Source organism: Stenella coeruleoalba (genome assembly GCF_951394435.1).
Source record: "Stenella coeruleoalba genome assembly, chromosome: 3".
In the NCBI taxonomy this organism is placed as follows: Eukaryota; Metazoa; Chordata; class Mammalia; order Artiodactyla; family Delphinidae; genus Stenella; species Stenella coeruleoalba.
The window spans coordinates 115,863,356-115,887,436 of NC_137148.1; the positions used below are offsets into that span (position 1 = coordinate 115,863,356).

General features: G+C 38.5%; 2 protein-coding genes across 4 annotated transcripts in view; one reads left to right on the plus strand and one right to left on the minus strand.

Moving 5' to 3' along the window:
- On the plus strand, nucleotides 1–20,669 carry PAIP2 (poly(A) binding protein interacting protein 2). The gene is made up of 4 exons (XM_079916834.1): nucleotides 1–133; nucleotides 15,644–15,807; nucleotides 17,197–17,376; nucleotides 19,668–20,669. Exons 2-4 carry the CDS (start codon nucleotides 15,670–15,672, stop codon nucleotides 19,722–19,724), a joined length of 375 nt encoding a protein of 124 aa, XP_079772960.1. The 5' UTR covers nucleotides 1–133; nucleotides 15,644–15,669; the 3' UTR covers nucleotides 19,725–20,669.
- The window catches only part of SLC23A1 (solute carrier family 23 member 1), a gene marked incomplete at its 5' end in the record, with an annotated part of 15,346 nt that continues 8,693 nt past the window's right edge, over nucleotides 17,429–24,081 (minus strand). For 2 of the 3 annotated variants that reach the window (XM_079916833.1, XM_079916831.1), the window contains one exon: nucleotides 21,968–22,644. In XM_079916833.1, the coding sequence (XP_079772959.1) occupies nucleotides 22,397–22,644 (248 nt within the window). In that variant the 3' untranslated portion in view covers nucleotides 21,968–22,396. Of the gene's footprint in view, nucleotides 19,158–21,967; nucleotides 22,645–24,081 lie in introns of those variants that run through there. The other variant, XM_079916832.1, reaches the window with a different exon arrangement.

A 24,081-nucleotide genomic window follows, 5' to 3' on the forward strand; every position in this document is an offset into this window, starting at 1 on the left:
TGGGGTGTTTGTTTGGACTGGAGAAGGGAGGCGGCGGGCGAAGCGCGCGTCGAGCGGGGTAGCGGCGCTGCCTGTGGAGATCCGCGGAGGCCGACCGGATTCGTTGGCTGCCGTCCCCGCTGCCGTGCACTGGGTGAGGGGTTCTCTCGGGCGGAGCGGCGAGAAGGGTGCGGCGGCCCGGCGGTGGAGGGGCAGCACCTCGGCGACGGCTGAGGGGCCTAGAGGGTCCCCTGGGTTGTTGGCTACCAAGCCTGTATGGCCCCCATTGTTCCTTGCCTCTTCCAGCCGAGTCTGAGGGATGATCTTGGACCGACTTAGTCTCTTTCTTCTCTGAGAAATGGCCGTCGCTTTTTTCTCATTGTCATTATTATGGTTTGGATCTCGCAGCTCTCTATCCGGGTCCTCGGTGGCGCGCGAGGGTTGCTGGGATAGCACTTTCTCGCGTGCTCCCCCTCCAATCGCTTCACCCACCCTCCGATACCCTTTTCCCCTGCCCCCCACTGCCGCCTCGGCAACAAAGCTCATTGTTTCTCCCCACTTTACGCCTGCGCGTCGCCACGCGCAGCCCCTACTTGATGCGCTTGCGCGTTCCTCCAGAAGCTTGGGTGGGGGAAGAGAAAGGGGCGGAGGGACTGGCGGGCTGGCGATAGTCCTAGGGGAGCATTCTGTAACCGTCCATGAGCCTGTACCTTTCTGATGATCCCCTTTCTCCGGTTTCTTCGCCTTCCCCTGACCCTTATTTTTAGTTACATTGTATTCCGTGCTCGGGATAGGAGGGCCTTTGGAGTACTGGCAGCTCCTACTCCAGGACTGTTTTGAACCAGATGAACCCATCCAATTCACATTCTTTTGATTTTGGTTATCTCACTTTTTAATTTCTACTACTGTGCTTATTCTCTCCCACCATCAAAAATATATGGCTTCTGGTAAAGTTGTTTGTTTCAAAACATTTGTTGAAGCAGTCAGCAATGGTATTCTCTAGTAACTGCAAAAGGTGGCCTTTTCTGCTTCCTTTTGTTGTCTTATTTTCCCTGATTTTGCAACCCCATCATCTTACAGAAACCGCAAACTCTAGAAAGAATTTGGATTCCAGTATGCCGTGGGATGAGGTCTAACAGCTGACAGCTTTTGACATTTCAACAGAAGACAGATTCCCATTTTGCATGTGCTGGTTAATCTTGTTAACCTGATAGCATAATTTGTCACAATTTGCCTTTGAGCAGTTGGTCGGGTGTTGGTTTGCCTTTGAAATTTCGTGGGCTGCAGGTTATGTTTGCAAATAAGGGTCTCTCAGGGTTTTTAATGAGATTCCTAGTGTTTGCTGTTTTGTGCTTCTGTTGCTGGTTTCTGAGAGGATATTTGGGGCAAATTAGTCTGTTTATATTACAGAACTTAATTGTGAACTTGAACAGAGCTTAATTTTTTCTCACAAATAAGTGTCTATGATAAAAAGATAGGTAACCCCCCCCCCAAAGTATAGCCTCCTTATCTGTTTCTTTCAGGGATGGGAGCTAAGTGAGTTTCATATTTATTATTAACCTGTGAAATAGGCAGGGTAAGTTTTTTTTTTTAATACAAATTTTAAAATATTTATTTATTTTTGGCTGTGTTGGGTCTTCGTTGCTGTGCGCGGGCTTTCTCTAGTTGCCACGAGTGGAGGCTACTCTTTGTTGTGCTGTGCAGGCTTCAGTAGTTGTGGCATGTGGGCTCAGTAGTTGTGGCTCACGGGCTTAGTTGCTTCGCAACATGTGGGTTCTTCCCGGACCAGGGCTTGAATCCCTGTCCCCTTCATTGGCAGGCGGATTCTTAACCACTGTGCCACCAGGGAAGCCCTAGGCAGAGTAAGTTTTATCCTGCCCATTTGGAAATCAGGAAAATAGAAACTTGAGAGATTATTTTATTAGGCACATATTTCCATAGCACTTAGTAATGCCAGGCATTGTTCGAAGTACTTTTACAAGTCTTTAATCTTTCATGTCTGTAGGCAGTAAGTACTACTGTAAAATGAAGATTATAAATGAGAAATGTGAAGTAACTTGCCCAGTGTTACATAGCTAATAAAAGCTGGAATTCAAATCCAAATACTCCAGAGATTATGTGCTCTTAACCACTATAGTGTGTTGCCTGGGATTTAGTAGTATATCCAAGGTACTCTAGGTGGTTAGTGGCATATCTGGGACTTGAATCAATGCAAGGTTAAAGTTGTCCAAGTTGTCATCTTTGTGATCTGGATCACCCTGTTGCACAGATGCATTAATAGTTTGTATATGTTACAGCCTGAGGTTCAGTTCCAATAACTCAATCTTTTTTCTTAATGTCTTCATCGTTTAGAGTGGTGCTGTCCAGTAAGATAGCTACTAAGCACATGTCTGTTGAGCACCTGAAATGTAGCAAGTGCAACTGAAGAACTAAAATTTTAATTGTATTGAATTAAAATTAAATTTAAATAGCCACATGTACCTGGTGGCTACCACATTGGATAGTGTGGGTTTATTTGAATTGCCTTTGCTTTTTATTTTTTGTATCAGTTTTTATAAATAAGGATGGTATTTCTGATGTGCTTTGAGCTTTTATCAGCAGTGTTGAGCCATCCTTACTCTGACCTGATCACCCTGGTTACACTACAGTTGAGATTAGGGTTATACTCTCTGGGACTTTTCTGTGACATTGTTTCACTCCTACAGATGTTTGGACCTATTATTTTTATTTATACAAATTTATATTTGCTCTAAGTGTTTAATAATACTATTATGTGCTAGGCTGTCTGCCTAGGTACAGATGGGGAACCTGAAACACAGAGAGGTTAAATAACTTGCCCATCGTCACATGGCTAGAAAGGTAGCCTTGTTCCAGAGCCCCTTTTTTGTTTTTTTAATTTTATTTTTATTTGTTTATTTTTGGTTGCGTTGGATCTTCGTTGTTGCGCGCGGGCTTTCTCTAGTTGCAGTGAGAGGGGACTACTCTTCCATTGTGGTGCGCAGGCTTCTCATTGCAGTGGCTTCTCTTGTTGCAGAGCACAGGCTCTAGGTACGCAGGTGCAGTAGTTGTGGCACACAGGCTCTAGACCGCAGGCTCAGTAGTTGTGGTGCACGGGCTTAGTTGCTCCGCGGCATGTGGTATCTTCCTGGACCAGGGATTGAACCTGTGTCCCCTGCATTGGCAGGTGGATTGTTAACTACTGCACCAGCAGGGAAATCCCAGAGCCCATGCTTTTAATCGTTCCTTTATACTGCCAAACATTAAAGCAAAATATTCAGCGCTGCTCACAGACTTCTGAATTAAATACAGAGGCTGATGCAGAAATTTCTTTATCTTCTCTAATTAAAATACATACGTATACAATATATATGTGTACAAATAAGGTTAAGGAGTCTACTGTAGTTCAAAGTAGAGTCCAGTGGAATAAGAAAAGGTGTTATGTCTGTCTGGTCAGTTTTTTTATTTTGGGGGGTTTTGGGTTTTTTTGGCCGTGCCACGGCTTGTGGGATCTTAGTTCCCTGACCAGGGATCAAACCCAGGCCCCCAGCAGTGGAACCCCGGAATCCTAACCACTGGATCACCAGGGAATTCCCTGTGGAGTCAGTTTAATGAAAGAAGCGGAAAGAGAATCCTGTTTGAATTTTAATGAGAATTTTTTTTGAAGAGTTAATGTTTTTATTTTTTTATTACAGCTTTATTGAGATATAATTGAAATATAGCACTGTATAAGTTTAAGGTATACAGCATAATGATTTGATTTACATGTATCATGAAGTGTTTAATGAGAATTCTTAAGAAAGTAGGGGGAGACTTTCTAAAACTTAAAAGATTTCCATATTTTAAAATTTTGTAGGGACTATGAAAGGATGGACACTGCTGGAAACCAGTATGTGTAAGAGGCATTTCAGAAGGGAACAAAGAGCTGAAGTAAAGAGTTTGTAGATTTAAAGTGCCAGGCATCAGAAAAAACAGCTCTCACCTAACCAGAATCTGGCAAAAATCTCTGAATTTAGGTGTTAGGCTCTCATATCAGGCGTGATGTAAACAGCATGTTTACAAAAGAAAGAAAATTCATTTTCTACAATAGTGAAAGTTGGAATATTCGTAGGTTATTGATAGAAAGGACAAGTCTAAATCTGTCCCACTTAATATTACTGTTCAAATATGAAAGCAAAAGACAGTTTCAGACATGAAGTAGCTTAGAAATTTATATCCTCAGGTAACCTTTTGAAGAAATATTAAGGCAAAATAAAGGTGTCAAGTTAGCGGAAGATGATTATATATATATATCATATATATATATATATATATGATTATATATATATAAGGGAATACCTAATAGTGTAGATCTAACAGTGCTAAATTATTTCTACAAAACTCAGGATATGGGGTGGGGAGAGGAAGTGTGTAAGTAAAATCATCCTAAAGGTCTTGCTTTGTCTGGGAGCAGGGATTGGGTTGGATATATTGAAGAAGATAAAGCATTCTAAATGTCTTGAGTTGGTTTGAGGGTGTATAGAGTATTTTTTTAATTGATAGGAAACTGTTCAAACTAATTTCACAATAGATATAAGTCAAATCATTGTGCTGTACACCTTAAACTTCTACAGTGCTGTATGTCAGTTATATCTCAAAACGGGGGGGAAAAAACCAACTGAAATTCCACAGTAGTTTGTAAGTTACAGAAAATAAATCAAGTATTTTTTTTTAATCTGCTTAAAATAGTAAAGTAAACATTACAGGAATAGAATGTAAAAAGAAGCTATAAGAAAGCTAAATATGAAGTTACGATGAAAGACAATACCAAGCATCAGTTACAAAAATGTTAATTCCCTGTGAGACAGATCCTCAGACTGGGTCAAGTAATCTAGCTGTTATAGTACAGGACTTGAATATATTGCTTTCAGAATTTAACAGGTAAAGTTTAAAAAAAAGAAAGAAAAAAAAGATCAGCCTAATATATATGCATCATTTTTTTATGTAAGAAATAGAAATCACAACAACAAGGTCCTAGTGTATAGCACAGGGAACTATATTCAATATATGTGAAACCATAATGGAAAAGAATGTAAAAAAAGAATGTGTATGTGTATAACTGAGTCACTTTGCTGTACAGCAGAGATTGGTACAACATTGTAAATCAACTATACTTCAATTTTAAAAATTCACAGAAAACAAAAGAAATGGAAGTTACACATTTTTCTCTTTAGGCCCAAGGAACATTTTGCAAAAATCATTAGTTGCCTGCAAACAAAACTGTAATAAATTCCCAAAAGTGAAGGTTTTCTGGCTGCATTTTATAACATAATAAAACTAGAAATCAGGCATCAAAAGGTAACCAAAAGAACCTTAACCACTTGGAAATTAAGAACATTCTTCTGAATAATCTCTGGCTTATTATAAATTAAATAATTTGTAGTTACCTAAGGTTGGTTAACTGTATTCTATATTAAAATTTCTAGGGAAAATTCATAGATATAAAATTTTTGTGAAAGCTTGAAAATAAACATTTGTCAACTTGAAAAACAAAGAGCAACAAATTGAAGTTATGTAAAAAGGAAGGGAAAAATAATGTGAGAAAAGTAAAATTAATAAAATAAACAAAAAATAAGTAGAAAAGATCAATAAAACCAAAAGCAAGAGTTTTGTTTATTAAAGTTGAATTTTTAAATAGGTAATCCATTCCCAAAAAAAGATATAAAAAATATCCTTAGCCATCTAGTTCTCCTCCCTGTAGGTAACCAGTATTCTCAGTTTTGTTTTTAGCAGCTCTTACTGACCTATAGTTCACATACCATGCAATTCATCCATCTGAAGTGTATAGTAGAGTAGTTTTTAATATATTGCCAGAGTTGTGCATCGATCACCACAGTCAATTTTAGAACATTTTCATTACCCCAAAAAGAAATCTTGTTCCCATCACCTGTCATACAATATGTGTTCCTTGGTGACTAGCTTCTTTCATTTAGGATATTTTCAGTATTCATCTATTTATCAAGTGGTGGACCTTTGGGTTTTATCCACTTTTTGGCTATTAAGAATAATATTTCTATGAACATTTGTGTGTATAAGTTTTTATGTAGACATATTTGTTTTTCTCTTGGGTATATACTTAGGAGTGGAATTGCTGAGTTATAAGGTAATTCTGTGTTTAATCTTTTGGGGAACTGCCAGACTGTTTTCCAGAGCAGCTGCACCATTTTAACATTCCCACTGGCAGTGAATGAGCATTCCATTTCTCCACATTTTCACTAATATAAAGTGGTATCTCGTGGTTTTGATTTGCATTTTCCCTGAAGGTTAAGGATGTTGAGCATCTTTTCATGTGTTTATTGGCCTTTGGAGAACTGTCTATTCAGATCCTTTGCGCATTTTTAAATTGGTTGTTTTGGGGACTTCCCTGGCGGTCCAGTGGTTAAGACTTCACCTTCCAATGGTGGGGGGGGCGGGGGGGGCGAGTGCGAGTTCGATCCCTGGTTAGGGAGCTAAGATCCCACATGCCTCCCGGCCAAAAAACCAAAACATAGAACAGAAGCGATATTGTAACAAATTCAATAAAGACTTTAAAAAATGGTCCACCTCAAAAAAAATCTTAAATTGGTTGGTTGTCCTTTTATTATTGAGTTGTAATAGTTCTTTATATATTCTAGATATAGTTCCCTTATCAGATACAATTTCCTTCTCAGTTTGTTTTCTGTCTTTCTAGAGATTCTATGCATTTGCAAATTGTGAACACACACCTTTTTTTATATATATATGAAGAGTTTATTACACTTGCTGTTCTGCAAATTGCAAAGTTGGAATTTTTTTTTCCTATGATAGATCCCTGGTAGGCCTAATCGAGGAAAAGAGGAACGTAGTCAAATTAGCTATGAAATAGGAGAAATTAGATAGTTTCTATTATAACAAAATTGAAATTATGGAGAAATAAAATTTTAGTGAAATAAAAATGACCATAGTTAACCAGAGAGGTAGAAAACCTGAATAGACGAATCAAAACAAAAAAAACAAAATTAAAGGTTGTTAATAATGTACTAGTTTAAAAAGTACCAAGCCCTTATAATTTTTGATTCATTTGTCTTCAGGGATCCCATAATTCTTGTTATTCAAATGATTCCTTAATATAACGATGGGAAGTTTCTAGTTCATTTGTTTGAAAACTATTTTCTGTAGAGTTCTAGCAATCTGGGTTTGCAGTTATTTTCTTTCAGTGTGGTCTTTTGCTTTTCATTATTGTTGAAAAGCAGCTGGTTTTTCTCATTCTTTTTTGAAAATAATGTCTTTTTGGGTTTTAGAATTCTCTTTGATATTCTGCAGTTTGATATATCTTGCTTTTTATTTATCTTACTTTGAGATTCTTGGGCTCCTTAAACATGTTGGTTGATTGCTTTCATCAAATATGCAATATTCAGATCCTGCCTCTGCCCTATGTTTCTTCTTTTCTTCTTCAGGAATTCGATAGTTGTCACTCTGCCCTCTATATTGTTTGAACCCTCTTTTGTATGTTCTATCTTTTTATCTTTTTGCTGTTTTCTGGATACTTTCTTTTGTTTTTCAATTCTGTTGTATCTAATCTGCTGCAAGACTTATTACATTTTTGTTTATGTTGTGATTTCTGTATATCTAGAAGTTTTATTTGGCTCTTTTCCAAATCTACTATGCACTTTTTATATTTTGCTGCTTTCTGAAGATATTTTCAAGCTTGATACGTAATGATCATTTTTGTCATCTGCCACATGGGTCTGATTATGCTTTCTATAAATTGCACTGATTCTTGCGTGTTGTATCTTGCTTTTTCCTTCTGGATTTAGTTATCTTTCATTTTGAACTCTTCTTTGGCCTTGAAAAATCATTTTTGGAGGTCCTTAAGTCCTAGCATGAAGATGCCTTCCTCCCAAGGAGTTTTACATTTGCTTTTGCCAGGCACTGGCACTAGAGACACTACCAAGTCAGGACAACTTCATACTCATTTCATGACTTGGGATGTTCTGGACCTCCCAGGTGATGAATTTATTCCTCCTATCCACAGGAGGACCAACCACAGTCACAGTGTCTGTGTTCCTTTCCACCTTTTCCTTTTGATTTGCTTGGTGGGGAGTGGGAGTTGCTTTTGGTTCACCCTTACCCTGAGCCTATAGCCCTTTAGGGTCCCAGCTTAGAGTGGGGAGGATCTTCTCTTCAGTTTTCCACCTTGACCTTTATGCCTTTTGCCCCATGAAGCATCCAAGGTCAACCCAAAGAAGGCTAATGGGCAAAAGTCCTCAGTGCGAAGGCAGCTTCAGTGTTTAAAAGTTCCACTTTGCTCTCTGAATTCCCACTTTACTTACTCTTCAACACTTGAGTGCTTTTAAGTGTTTCTTTAAGACTATGGCATCCAACACTTTCAGTTTGCAATGGGAAGACTGGTCCAAATAATCTAGCCCACCATTATTGGTAAAAAGAAGTCCTGATTCATTTTATTTATTTATTTATTTATTTTTTGCGGTACGCGGGCCTCTCACTGTTGTGGCCTCTCCCGTTGTGGAGCACAGGCTCCGGACGCGCAGGCTCAGCGGCCATGGCTCACGGGCCCAGCCGCTCCGCGGCATGTGGGATCTTCCCGGACCAGGGCACGAACCCGTGTCCCCTGCATCGGCAGGCGGACTCTCAACCACTGCGCCACCAGGGAAGCCCTAAGCCGCAAATTTTTAATAAAATTCCAGTCAGACTCCTATGGAAAAATTATTCTAAAGTTCGTATGAAGAATAAAAGTGCAAGATTTCCCCCCCAAAGAAAGTTGAGACGGGAGTTGTGCTACTGCGTATTTAAACTTACTGAAAGGCTCCTGTAATCAGAAGAGTAAAATACTGTGCTGAAATATTTGAGGATGAAAGGTCATAATGTCTGCAACTTATCAGATGGTTAAGCAAAAAAAATTGTACAGAGAAAACAACTGTGGCAAAATGTTAACAGTTGATGAATCTAGATGAAAGGTACAAATGTTTATTGTACTATTATTATGACTTTTCTGTAAGTTTAAAATTCTTTAAAATAAAAGTTGGAGATAAAACAGTATACATACAATAATACACTGTCATGCAACAAAGAATCTAGAAACCGTGTAAGTGGGAATTTGATTATGATAAACATCAGGAACAAGCTTTCATTAAATAATGAATGATGTGTTCATATGGAAAAGTATAGATCTTTCACATCATACTCAAAGAAATGCTCACACGAGTTAAAGATCTAAATGTAAAAAAAAGAAACTATAAAAATACTGAGAGAAAATAAAGGAAATATAACCTCAAGGTAGGAAAAGACTTATTACTAAGCAAGATAAGCATATCCCAGGAGCTGTAGAGGAAAACAGATTCTTTTTAAGCCCATCTGTTTGCAAAAGTAAAATGCTATGTTGCTTGTATAGAGAACTGTTGAGGATGCAGAGAACTGGGAGCACTCAGTGTATTATAGGAATGTACATTACCATAATATTTTTGGCAAATAATCTGTCTTCTCTTAAAGCTATAAGTGCACACGGCCTTTGACCCAGTTATTCCCACTTACCAGAATGTATCCCACAGAAAGCTCAGATAGAAAAGGATATGTGTACAAGGGTGATCAAAGCAGGATTGTTTGTAATGAAAAAACTGGAAAAGTAAATGCATCAAAGGGGGAATTGTTGAGTAATTGGTGCTGTATCAATTAAAAAGTAAAGTGGGGGGCTTCTCTGGTGGCGCGGTGGTTGAGAGTCCGCCTGCCGATGCAGGGGACACGGGTTTGTGCCCCGGTCCGGGAAGATCCCGCATGCCGCGGGGCGGCTGGGCCCGTGGGCCATGACCGCTGAGCCTGCGCGTCCGGAGCCTGTGCTCCGCAACGGGAGAGGCCACAGCAGTGAGAGGCCCGCATACCGCAAAAAAAAAAAAAAAAAAAAAAAAAAAAGTAAAGTGTATTTCTACATGTTGAGTAGTAAGTATATTTCATGTAATATATTTAGCATGATTCTGTAAAATATATAAATCCTTTATGTGTGTTTCTGTAAGCAAAGAGATATGAAAGGACACATACTAAGCTGTTAACATTGATTACCTCTGAGTAGGATTGGAGATCAAAAGGAAAAAACTTAAATACACTTAGGACCTGTTTTGTACATTTAACTTCTTTTTTTTTTTTTTTTTTTTGGCTGTGTTGGGTCTTCGTTGTTGTGCACGGGCTTTCTCTAGTTGTGGCGAGTGGGGGCTCCTCTTCGTTGCCGTGCACGGCTTATTGTCATGGCTTCTCTTGTTGCGGAGCATGGGCTCTAGGCACGCAGGCTCTAGAGCACGGGTTTAGTTGCTCCGCGGCATGTGGGATCCTCCTGGGCCAGGGCTCAAACCCGTGTCCCCTGAATTGGCAGGCAGATTCTTAACCACTGAGCCACCAGGGAAGCCCTAACCTTTTTTTTTAAGTAGGGTGTACTTTGTATATGTACATTTCTTTCACTTTAATGCTTCTTTTTTCAACAAGATGTCCTAACTATGTACAAAATTTTTTAAATGATTATTGAAAACACTGTAAGATGATACATTGCTGTTTTACTATTTTGTAATTTTTGTTTAGGAAAATCTTAACTATATGTAGTCTAACAACTACTAGATATTTTATATTAGTAATTTAATATAGCGTGTTCTGAGTTAGTATTACTATGTTATTTTAAAAATCCTTTTATGAGAGTAAGGCTAAAAAATTATTTGAATTACATTTTCTGATAATTTTAGGATTTTAAAGCATAATAAACATTTGAAGTAAATATGAACATTAAAAAATTGTGGGGAAATTACTGGCTTTCTCAGTTCATTTCTGCCAGTTTTAAAGTGGTTTGGATTGAAGCATGAACAAAGATAAGATAGCAACAGATTGGTATGGTTTAATTACCAGATTTTTTTTTTAACTGTATTTGTCGAGTTATTATCTACATTGTGCCCTCAGACATCACTCAAGCAAATTAGGTGCTTCTGTTGTATTTCTAGTAGTTCCTCTTTTAGTTTTGGTTGGTTTTGCTCTAGAGAAAAACTTTTTCTCAGCCACAAGAGACTAATATATATAGATTTGAGTTCATTGACTCTTGGAGTCTTGAAGCTGCTTCTTTGGGGCTGCCTCTGAATGGGATGATGATACACCCCAGCAATACACCTTTCACTGTATATTTTTTTGGTGGTTTTCCTAGTGGTTACCCTGGGAATTACAACTAACATCTTAGTTTGTAACAAGTATGAACTAATAACAATTTAGTTTCATATAGAGAAAAAGAGTTATAAAGCAAAACATTATTAGTGACTTTTGTATTTACCTATGTAGTTACCATTGTTTATTTCTTTGGATGAATTCAAGTTAATGCTAGTATTCTTTTGTTTCAACGTGAAGGACTCACTTTAGGTTTTCCTATAGGACAGGTCTATTGGTGATGAATAAGCTCTCACTTTTTTACTTATCTGGGAATGTCTTAGTCTTTTTTTTTAGTCACTTTGTATGTGTTTTCCTACTGCCTTCTGGCCTGTGGTTTCTGATGTGAAATCAGCTATTAATCTTATTTTGAAGATGCTCTCTTTGACTTTCAATAACTTGATTACAGTGTGTCTCGGTGTGGATTGCTTTGAGTTTATCCTGCTTGGAGTTTGTTGAGCTTCTTGGATGTGTAGACTAACATAGATTTCATCAAGTTGGAGGAGTTTGGGGCCATTATTTCTTCAAATACTCTTTCTCTTCTCCTTCTGGGACTCCCATTATGCATATGTTGGTACATGTAGCAGTGTCCTACTGGTCTCTGAGGTTCTGTTCATTTTTCTTCATTATTTTCTCTTTCTGTTTCTCAGGCTGAATAATCTCAGTTGACTTACCAAGTTTGCTTATTCTTTTCCTGCTCAAATCTGCTATAAACCCTCAAGTAGAATTTTCATTTATTGTACTTTTCATCTCCAGAATTTCTACTTGGCTTCTTTTTATAATTTGTCTCTATTGACATTTGCTATTTGATGGTGATATTTGCTATTTTTATGGTTTCCTTTAGTTCTTTGTACGTGGTTTCCTTTGGCTCTCTGGACATTTAAAACACCTGATTTAAAAGTCTTTGCCTAGTAAGCCTAATGTCTGGGCTTCCTCAGGGACATTTCCTATTAATTTCTTTTTTTCCTGTTTATAGGCCATACTATTTTATTTTTTTGCATGCCTTATAATTTTTGTTGAAAACTGAACATTGTGACTATTATATGGCAACTCTGGAAATCATATTCTCCCCTTTCCCCAGGGTGGTTGTTCTGCTTGTTCTGTTATTTGTTTAGTGACCTTTCTGAAATAATTTTGTAAAAGCTTGTATTATTTTTTGTGTGGCCATTGAAGTCTGTCCCATTAGCTTAGTTGTCAGCTAGTTCTTTTCTTTTTTTAAAAATTTATTTATTTTTAATTAATTTAGTTTTGGCTGCATTGGGTCTTTGTTGCTGCACGCAGGCTTTCTCTAGTTGCAGCGAGCAGGGGCTATTCTTCATTGCGGTGCGCAGGCTTCTCATTGCAGTGGCTTCTCTTGTTGTGGAGCACAGGCTCTAGGTGTGCAGGCTTCAGTAGTTGTGGCTTGCAGGCTTTAGAGCACAGGCTCAGTAGTTGTGGTGCACGGCTTAGTTGCTCCGCAGCAAGTGGGATCTTCCCGGACCAGGGATCAAACCCGTGTCCCCTGCATTGGCAGGCATATTCTTAACCACTGTGCCACCAGGGAAGTCCCAGCTAGTTATTTTCAAGAGATGTCCTTTAATACCCCTAAGCAAAAAATAAAACTCTCCCAGTCTTGGCAGATGGGTTTTTGTGTATGCCGAGGTACACCTTTAACACTTGGGCAGTTTACAGCTCCTTCTTAACCTTCGTTTTATGTGCAGAGCCTGACGCCTGAAAAGTGTAGGGCCTTGTTAGTTGTTTTCTGAGCGTGCTGTCAGCACTGGGCATGCCCATGGCCTTTTAGGTTTCCCAGAATATGCAGGAGCTTTTCAAAGCCTTTATTCCCAAAGCATCTCCTTCACCAGCCTTTCCTCCAAGGCTTTTTGCCCCAACTATTATTCTTTGCAGGCATTGGCTACTACATTTGCCTTTAACTGCTTTTGACAAATGCCAATTTAAAATTGTAAATTTTATGGTATTTGAACTATATACTCAATTTTTTAAAATAGCAAAACACACGACACAATCTAAAGAGTGTGGTCTAAGAAGGATCAAGAACAGGTCATAGAAGAAAATTTAAAATCTGATACAATACCTTATATTAGAACACCTTGTACTCAGTAATTGTAGGTCTGTCAGCGTTCTGAAAGTAAATGATCCTTACCCCTCTGGCTTTTCACTTGGCTAACTGTATCAGAAATCTGGTCAGCAGTTGTTCCTTCCTCAGCTATCTTAAGGTTTAAGGTTAGTGCCCAGGCTCCAGTTGATTTTTACTGGTTCCAATTATGATTTGTTTCCCAAATATTACTTGACAGCGAAATTTCATTTACTGTCCTTCATAGACTCTTTCACTGGGATCTATACCAAAGCCACGGGTTGTTTGATGAGGTGATAATCGGCAAAAAGCTGACCTAGAGACATGTCAAATGCAGGGATTGGGCCCGTTAGGCTAAGCACTATTTATATTTTATTTGTTACTGGTTGGCATCAAACAAGCAGGGAGGGAGTCCCTTGAGATTCTCAGACTATAGAATTTGCTGATGCAGATTTTTCATTGTTTCATTGTTATGCTCGTGAAATGTATGGAGAACACTTTTTTCTTTTAAAAAAATTGCGTTTATATATAGATAATACTTTAGTCACCAGAAGCACATTCAACCACAAGTTAGTAGTATTTCTAGTACATGTCTCACACGTATAATTGCTACTTAACTATTCAATTCTACTTGAATATCCTGTACTCTGTGCTAAACATGATTTTTATTTGCTGTTTTTAACTAAAGATATAAGTCACTTATTAATATTGTGGTCTTCTGAAACGTAGGATTTAATGGGCACGAGTTGGGATAGGACACATGTTGGGAAAATAATAATGTAAAGCTGTTATAAATTGGGGTGCCTTTGAATATAGTTTAATGATCAGTTCATATGCAGAGTAAACAAAGTTCCATCCAGTTGCAAAGCAGAATTGACCCCCTGCTTTTCATAATATTTGAGTCTAATCTAAAATGTAATTTGTTTAAAGATGAGCATATAAATGTTTGGTAGCCTTGACATATAAGAATGAGTAATTTTCTAAAAAAAAAAAGTAATCTTTAGAGGAACTGATTGCTCTCTAGTCGAAACTTGTTATCAAAATAAGGGGGTTTATTTAATCCAAGATTAATGATAAATAAAAATATCAAAGATATCCATCATCTGTTTTCTGTCATGTCTGCTTTCACAGTGCTACACTTTCTTAACCCACATCATGTTTTCTTTCTACCCACAGCCTAGCCCATAAATTTCAGTCTGTCTCTGCCTTTCTTTCATATACATACAACAATGAATAAGTAAGGCAGAAGTTCTCAGTAATTTTTAATTCAGGACTTCCTAACAATTGAAAATGCTACCACCATGATGACTGTTCTCATTCGTATTCAGTCTTGGGGGAAATGCATATGTGTGCCAGGATAGGACCCCCTACCACAGCTTAGAGACTAAATTCATGTTATATGAACAGCTATAAGTTTTATTATCCTTAGGTTTTCCTAAGGATAAGTACATAAAATGAATGTAAAGGGCCAGGCAACATACCTAGAGCAAGTCTTTCCCTGAACCTTACCCAAAGAAAAAAAGTATTTCCAGTAGAAGATTTTAGTTTTAGTATTTTATTTGATTATAAGTTTAAGAAGGCCTGAAGAAGTTTTTTTTTTTTTTTTAACTCTATTAGGTATGCTATTTCCTTCCTTTGGCACAAGTCACACTAATGTTTGGATTTATGTACAAGTGACTCTTGCTTTATGTAAACCCATTTTTTAGCAATTTTAGAGTCAGTGAATTGGTAGACTATTGTAGAATCTGAAACTTTATGCTTCGAACTTTTAGCCTGCAACATATCAGCTAGGTTAGATCATGTTATCACCTGTTGAGTAGAGTATAAGAAACCACATCTACTGTATGAGATTAGATGCCTGATACTTACTGTGCAGTGGGAAAATCCAGACATGGAGGAACTCAACATGGACCCAAAGATAAAGCAAATAGAGAATGGGCTATGAAGTCGAGAGAGCCAGAGCTGTACCTTGCGACTAAGGAAATAGGAGTTATTAAAAGTTTGTTAGTTTTCACTTCCAGTCTCTGGGCTTTTTAATAACAATTTTAAAAAGTAGAATTTGCTTTTCATAAAGTCTCTTGATGACTTAAGTCTTCCAAACCATGCTTGTTTTATAAAGCACAGAATATCCAATTTAAAAAAAATTGGATGGTTTGGGGATTCCATTTAAGCAATTGATTGCCTTTTTTTACTGTTATTAGAAAACATTAGATGAATCTAGGCTATTCTCAGCTATTTCTTAAACATTAAAATCATTTAGGAGGAAAAGCTTTCCAATTGCTGTGTTTATCATGTGCATTAATATATCATGTACATCTAATACCTAATCATGATGGCTGGTAATAATAGATGCTCACTAAGAACTGAAAGAATGACTGACTAGATTAACTGTATTGTTCTTCCTTTAAGGTTAAAGACTATATCTAACACCAACCATGAAAGATCCAAGTCGCAGCAGTACTAGCCCAAGCATCATCAATGAAGATGTGATTATTAACGGTCATTCTCATGAAGATGACAATCCATTTGCAGAGTACATGTGGATGGAAAATGAAGAGGAATTCAACAGACAAGTTAGTTTTGTGTATAAACATGCTCTTTTATTGTAGCCTATGACAGCTGTCATATAATATAAATGTACTTTTCCCTGAAATGCATTTTTCACCTGGTCCCTTATATATGAAATACATGGATTTATGTGCTACCACTCCTATTTTAGTTGGATGCTGATACTACCAGGTTTAACTGCTCATTGAAATAACCTAAGGAGCTTTTTTCGGGGTCCCACCCAGAGATTCTGATTCAGAAGGATTTAGGGTGGAGCCTGGGAAACGTGTTTTTTAAAAGCTCCCAGGTGGTTCCAGTGAGCAATTAGGTTTGGAAACCACTACCTTACACCAGTCAGATTGTTCTACTGCAGTGAAAGTCAAGAGAGCTGGAATCAGGAGCAAATAGGCACAGGTACTGGGGTACAGATTGTACTGTTTTTCATGTAAGGTTCTCATTCTGATCAGCCTCAAAATCTGACACCACTGTTTTTTTTTAGAGAACTCTCATATATTGATAGATGTCTTTTATTCCCATATTTCTGGTACCTGTTTCTACCTTTCATCTAGTTTCTCTCTGATCCTGGCTTTGATAATTAGTAGCCAGCTTGATTTCACCATATCCAGTTATATATATTCAAGAGTAAAGCAATGTAGTCTTATTTCAGTGAGAATGTTTAGTTGCTGACCCTACCCTCCAAATAATTTTATTTATTTATTTATTTTAAATTTTGGCTGTGTTGGGTCTTCGTTGCTGCATGAGGGCTTTTTCTAGTTGTGGTGAGCGGGGGCTACTCTTTGTTGCGGTGCGCGGGCTTCTCGTTGAGGTGACTTCTCCTGTTGCGGAGCACGGGCTCTAGGTGTGCGGATGTCAGTAGTTGTGGTGCGAGGGCTCAGTAGTTGTGGCTCACATGCTCTAGAGTGCAGGCTTAGTAGTTGTGGCACACAGGCTTAGTTGCTCCGTGGCACGTGGGATCTTCCCGGACCAGGGCTCAAACCCATGTCCCCTGCATTGGCAGGTGGATTCTTAACCACTGTGCCACCAGGGAAGTCCTACCCAAAGATTTTTTTTTCCAGTCATTTTTGAGTGGGTTTAGGGTTTGTATAGTTTTAGAAGTATCACAGGTAATTCTGATACACATTCCTCAATGAGAACACTTCTTTGTTACTTCTTCCCCGCCACCCTCAGTGGAAAAAAAAGAATATTCTGCTGTGACAAGTAAAGACATAGCAAAACCCTAAACAGATCTTTCCAGGTCTTATGGAAAAGATTTTTTTTTCCTTAGCACAGAAGCAAAGGAGGAAGGTATGACATTATGTTTTTAAATGGTTTAGTTCAAGATTCTTTAAGCCTTTTCTAGTGATTTCATCTTACCAAGTGTGCTATAAATTACCCTTTATTTATTATAAATCCAGATAGAAGAGGAGTTATGGGAAGAAGAATTTATTGAACGCTGTTTCCAAGAAATGCTGGAAGAAGAAGAGGAACATGAGTGGTTTATTCCAGCTCGAGATCTCCCACAAACTATGGACCAAATCCAAGACCAATTTAATGACCTTGTTATCAGTGATGGCTCTTCCCTGGAAGATCTTGTGGTAAAGAGTTATTTTTTCATCTTTTTAAAACCTAGCTCATCTCTCCCATAAGTGGAAAAGCTAGCAACCATCTGTTTAAGAAGAGTTCTACATCTCTTCCCCTTCAGAAATGCTACTGCTTCTTACTATGGAAGCAGAGGCCTCCTGGTCTTACTTATGATAAGGAGTGACTTCTGGCAACACTCTGGAGGTAGCCTGAGACTACTAACAGACTTCTTGCCACTGCTTTTAGATAATGATAACTATGTTGCCCTAGGAAATGTCTTAAAGCATTAATTCAAAAGGGAGTACACAGGATGTTCATGTGACTTGCCTATGCAAAAGTAGCTTGATGGAGAGGTTTTGCTCTTTAATTGTCTTAAATATTTGGTGAAATTACAAATTTTTTCTGAAAGATAAAATTTGAGGGTTTTTTTTCCTGACCCAGGATTTTCATTGAGTTACCCCTAACTCCATTTGGAACTATGATAAAGACTTTTACATGCTCTTGGCAGAAAAGGAACACAAATCTTTTTATATTTTTAGTTATTCTCAGTGTCTCATTGCTGATAGTTTATTTGTAGTGAAAAGTTTTTTCACGAATTTTGATAACTAAGCATCAGTACTAGAGTAAAACCTAATGATTCGTTTGCTAAAATTAAGATAAAATAATTTAAAGTCAGAATGTTAGATTTTCTTTCCATATGGACAGTCTGTCTAGTTGCTTCTACAAGATGGTTCTCTGGAATTTACCCCTAGACTCTGAAGTAATTTTTGCAGTTGTCTTCTGTTCACTGTGCAGTGATTTCCTAACCTGGCTGTACGTCATAATTACCTATGAAGCATTACAAAAATTTTCTCAGCAACATCCCAGACCTGCAGAATCAGTCATCTAGGCATGTTAATTTTTTAAAAGCACTCCCAGAGGATACCACCAGCCCGCCCTATCAGGCATTTGGAAACCATTTTTCTAAAGGGCTGTATAGAGAACACTGAAATTTACTTGTGGTATAGCTTTTGTTGCAGTAAATGACACTAACCCAATTAAGCAGATACATGATCTGAATAGTCTGTTGGGATATGCTTGCTTATGGCTACACATTAGGCACTCCACAAATAATCCTGGTTGCTCTGCGGAGGGAAGCCCTTTGCTGGGCATAATGTATAACTTTAACTGGACCCAGCATCTTTTCATTGTCTAGAAACTGGTTTGTTTGACTCAAGTCCATTTGAGGTTAATTCCTTCTCATTCTTTTGTAGCTGCCAAAAGATTGGACATTCAAGAACACTGCTTTTTAAATTTAAACCTCAGACTTTTAAAGTTTAGATATATTTCCCTTGAGAGAAGGGAATGGTTGTATATAAATTATGAAACTTAAATTATTGCTCCAACATGTTGTTTAATATGCTTTGGTCTTGAAGTAAGTGATATTGGGGGCTCAGATTCAATCTGAAATCCTGCCAGCATGCCTACCATTTCAGGCCCTGGAATCGTCCTGGTTTCTTTTTTTCTTGATCAACTTGCATTCAGAGATGTGGTAGAGGAAAATTTCCAGCCATTCCCTATATGCTGACACATCTGCTTAGGAAAGTAAAGATTTAGAAATACAAAATAATGGTGGTACAAGTCTCTCACGCTCTTAGAGGCTTTGGCCCAGTCTTCCCCTAACTGATGCAAAAATGAAGTCCCAGAGAGTGACTTATCCAGGCCTATATAAGAAGTTAGTTAGCAGAGCTGGGATTCCAACTTAGGTCTTCTGACTCCCCATGCAGTTTTCTTTTCCTCTTATATACCATGCTACCTGTGGGAATTAGAATACAGCAGTTGTAGAAAGACAACTCCATATTTTCAAGGAGCATCATAAAGTAAAATTAATCTGTAAATCATTCCCCAATCACTTTTATCATCATTTCAACACTTGTTTAGTATTTTTGCATATTATGAAACTGTTTAAATAGCAAGTCAAGTATCATAGTTAAACGAACAGAATTCCGTGTTCTGAGACACTCCTTTAGTTGATGTGAAGTTAGTGAGTTTCTGATTACACTTAAGCAAATTTAATTTCAATTTCTACTTTCTCTTTAGAAAGTTGATAAAATTTGGTATAATATACGTAGCTTACATCTGGTTCCTCCTTTCCCTGCTGTGGATTTTATTTTTTTTTTACTTAAGTTTGACCTTACAATCTGAATTCTTGCCTTTGTCTTATATTTTTGGAAGATGTTTTTGCATGTGGATCTGGGTTGAATGCTTCTGAGTATCTGAAGCTTATCTGTTAATGAACTTGCTTTTTTATGTACTTATTTTCCAGGTCAAGAGCAATCTCAATCCAAATGCAAAGGAGTTTGTTCCTGGGGTGAAGTACTGAAATATTTGAGTAGACGGGGCCCTCTTTTGGTGGATGTAGCACAATTTCCACACTGTGAAGGCAGTATTAGAAGACTTAATTGTAAAAGCTCTCTCTTGTCACTGTGTTACACTTATGCATTGCCAAAGTTTTGTTAGTCTTGCATGCTTAATAAAAGTGCTGAGACTGTTATTAAGTAAAAAGCTGTCAAACATTTACTGAAAATAGAATTGGCCCCATGGCTTGATGTGAAGACAGTGAGGAAAGAAGCACCAGTCAAGTTGTGTCAAAGCACCAAATTAAATGACCTCTAAATCTTAGTGAATTGTCCTTTTTGAGACTAAACTGGTCCCTTAAGGTTAACTGATACTTGTTAATGTCTAAATTTTTTTAAATGAGTAAATTTAAGTTCTAGTAGTTAATTTCTCAGTTCAGACTTAAATTTGCATTTGTCCCCATCAGAAAGAATCTCCTTTTTCTGATGAAGGCTTGTTAGTTAATTTGAAATAATTTTTTATAAACAAGTATGTCTTAGGTTCACTACCTTAGTAACCAAAGTCCTGGCTTTTATGGTATGTTATCATGTAAGAAATACTGAATTCTCCTAATGTTACATCTGAGAAAGTATGTGATTTGAGAACTACATCCTCTTCTAAGGAGTCATTGCATCAAAGCTATACCTGTGTAAAGTCTAACATTTGACCAACCCATAATCCAATTGAACAAAGAAATTGTAACCTGTGATTTGAGTGGTGCTTTTCCTTGCTTTGTTAACTATCACTACAATAGTCTGCAGCACAACTTTTCTTTTAACAAAGCTAGAACAGTTTTGGCTTCTTAAACTTCTTATTTGGGTAGGTTAAGCTGCCATACGTGTTCAGTGTGAATAGTGTTTAAGTTGAAAATATTGTAAAAAAATTATATTTTTTCAAAAATATTTAAAAAAATAAATAATAGTAGAACTGAGCAGATGGTTGTGTTTATTGGTGCTGGAATACAGACTCTCCAGTGGTGATACTTCCTTCAGCGTGGGCTCAGTCCCTCAGGACAGCCCTGCTGGCAAGATTTGCTGAGAGAGCAGGCTTTATTATTATATTCCATAGTGTCGAGTATGTTGTTATATAAGTGTCTGTCCAAAATACAGCAGTAAAATAAATCCCATAGCCCCTTCCGTAGCCCACCTTGATCACCTCAGGCTGCAGTGTCAAGGCAATTAAATATATCCATGTTAAGAAACTTTCTGGCTGGCCAGCATAATGGTAACCTTACTGTAGTCTAACCTTCATTGAGTTTTGCCCTTCACAAACCATTGCTGTTCTGATTGGACTGGTTTGCTATTTTGATTCACCTGGACCTTCCCCTTTTTCACCCTCACAAGCTAATTAATAATAGGTTTGTGGCTAATATTTATTTGGGATAGGCTGTCAAACCAACTAGCAATTTCCTGGTTCCACATACAATTCTGCCCCACGGCCCTACTCAGTCGTTGATAATGTCCTCTGTGTTCTTCTTGAGCTTGGAGGGCTCAAGATTAAGAAGGCCATCTAGTCAGTTCTGGGTCACATTCTTCCTAGGGTCCTTTGGTGTATGTACCTGTGCCTGGTGTTTTTTAATAGCTACCTTACTAAGCTAATAAACAGGTTTTTTTAAGATGCTGAAGCAGACGATCCTGCTTGGCTTTCATTCTTTTTGGAGCCATAATACCACCAGTCCACTCTGTACTCTAACAGCTCAGTACCACAAGTGGCACAGCAGGCTGCCAAGGATTTACTTTACTTCCTCGTCCTCAAGGATGAGGATTACAGATCACTTCTCTGAGCCTGGACGGGGGCAAATGAGTTCATTTCCACATACTGCCGAATTATCATCATGCAGTATAATTAGAGGTTATAAACTTGAATTAGAGAGGCATTGTAACCTAATGTTTAAGAGCAAAGACTAGCCTATCTCAGGATTGTGTGATTAGTTAATACACATCAAGTACTTAAGACAATCCCTGGTACATAGAAAGTTCTATTTAAGTGACTTATTACAATTAAGGAGTTATCTAAGCTAAGCTCTCACTTTATTGGAACTTGTCTGAGGCAATGTGCACATTAAAACCACTTTGATTTTTTTTTAAGGGCTTGAAACACATTATTACCCCATCTGGGCCTATGTGGCATAGTTTTAGGGTAACTGAGGTCATTCTGTTTCGTAGGGGTTTTATCTTATTACAACTATTTAAACAAGGCACCTTATGTGAGAGGATTTTTCCTATTCTTATGCTATGTCAGTTACTTCTCAACCTTTTCTATGTCATAAAGTGTAATTTATCATACTAGAGTGTAAGGATGAGGCTGCCTGTAGCTAGAGTTTATGGCTCATGGGCTCCAGTTGACCCAGTATCAGCCCAGATAACCAAAGGCCAAAGGGATCAATACTTCAGTATACTTGTAACCTCCTACAAGGTTACTGGCCCACACCTGTTGGGAAGTTCCACTGTCACTATAAAATGGCTAAGGAGTTCCACATATGTATATTGACTTTTTACCCAGTATGCCTTCTGATTGAAAATATTCAAATAGGTCACAGAAATGGAAACTGAGTACTTTGTTTTCTCTTTGGTTAAAGCATAAGAATGTTGTGATTTTTCAACCCTCCCACAAAAGCCATAGACTAACAGACATCCTACCTTTCCTGGGCACAGTTTTTCAGATCTTGGTGCACACAGACCCAGTTTCTGTATTTTGTGGGGTATCTTCTGGAACTGGAAGCTGGTCTTTTGACCTTGAAGAAAATCCTTTGAAGACTGGGCAGATAGGAATGTATTTCAGAAAGGCAATTCTTTTTACCATGCTCATCCCGATGGGAAAGTCATAGCTCTTCAGGCTGGTAGACATCTCACTGTTGGCATGGGCCCCAGCTTTCCACTGTATCAGACCTCGTTCCTCTGGGCTTCCTGGAAGAGGACAGTGGGGTCACTTACCAGAGCCAGCAATCCTCTGCTACCTCCCCTTCCCATAACCTAGCCATAAGGTAGACTTCTGGAGTTGTCTTGATTCTCAATTCTCTGGTCCTGAAAAGTTGAATCTGTGATATCTCAGCTCTTAACTTGGCTAGAGCTCTAGGGAACCCTAAGGGATACTGGTTATACGTAATTAGTATTTATTGTGTATCTACAGTGTGCCATGGTCTGTGCTAAGTGCTTTTATTTCATTATCTAATTTCTTTGAAACATTGGTGGGAGGTGTATAGGCACTATTACACAAAATTTTATGATCAAGAAGGCAGGCAGACGGTTAAGTAATTGTCAGCCTACATCTCGAGTATGGGGCTGGTGTCTCCTGGGCCAGTGGGGACCAAATAATGCTCAGACTGCTGTGAGGGCAGGAAGTTATATTTTGAAACACTGTAATCAGTATTAATATTCAATATTACGATTCCATATTTGGAAAATAAACTCTCTTGTTTTTATAATACAAACTTCAGAAAGTCAAGCTAAGTAAAATCTTTGTTGGTGGTAGGGATACGCGAGAGAGATTTTTTACAACTAGGGGAAGTCTCCTTTAGGAGGTATGGGAGGGATGTGTGAATTCTCTGAGGTTTTCACAAGAGGGCTGGGGTTGACCGAAGACTGTGAGACAGTGTAAATCTAGTGCAAAGATTTCCACGCGTTGGCAGCCCAGACTGAAAAGCCCCATGAGTAGAGAAACCAAATGTGTCCCAAAGTCTCAGAGGAGAGGGCACTGAGGGAGGGCTGGCGTCCTTAGAGAAGACCACTTGGAGGAGGTACTGTTTGAGCTGGGCCTGACTGCACAAAGAGCACAGGTGGGCAGAGTGGAGGGAGAAGAGCTGCAGCTGTGGCACAGGACTGAGGTGACTGATGGCCCCACTCCTCACCACTGCTGGGACACAAGAGCCAGCCCGGCACTCCCTCGCCTCCCCTCCACATCCCTACCTGTGTTGCCTTCTCCAGTGCTTCTCCAAGTCCTAATCTTCTTGGCCCCACCCAGAATCATCCAGGAAGCCCTCCAGATGACTCCAGCCCAGGCTTATTCACCTCATTGCTCTAAATTGCTTTAAACCCAGTTTTACTTCCTATCTTGTTGACTTAATGTTTTTTACCCTTAAGTGTCTAACTCGGGGCCATGCTTGCTCCAGTAGCACTTGCTGAACTAAACTTACTGCCCCTCTAAGGTTGGTCTGTGGGTAGGTAAAGAGTAAGAGCAAATGCAAAGTGGTCTATCAGCAAAATGTACCCATCCTACAGAATAAAGCTCTGTAATTCCATTGTTGAGGACAAGGTTCTGAGCCAGCCAGACCTGGGCTTGAAACCAGGTTGTGTGACCTTAGGCAAGTGATTTAACCACTCTGAGCTTCAGATTCCTCATCATGC

Excerpts from the sequence above, each read along its gene's own strand:
- PAIP2 (XM_079916834.1), top strand. The coding sequence starts at position 15,670 with ATGAAAGATCCAAGTCGCAGCAGTACTAGCCCAAGCATCATCAATGAA. Across the intron at positions 15,808-17,196 it reads AAGAGGAATTCAACAGACAA|ATAGAAGAGGAGTTATGGGA; the intron begins GTTAGTTTTGTG and ends TTATAAATCCAG. Across the intron at positions 17,377-19,667 it reads CTTCCCTGGAAGATCTTGTG|GTCAAGAGCAATCTCAATCC; the intron begins GTAAAGAGTTAT and ends CTTATTTTCCAG.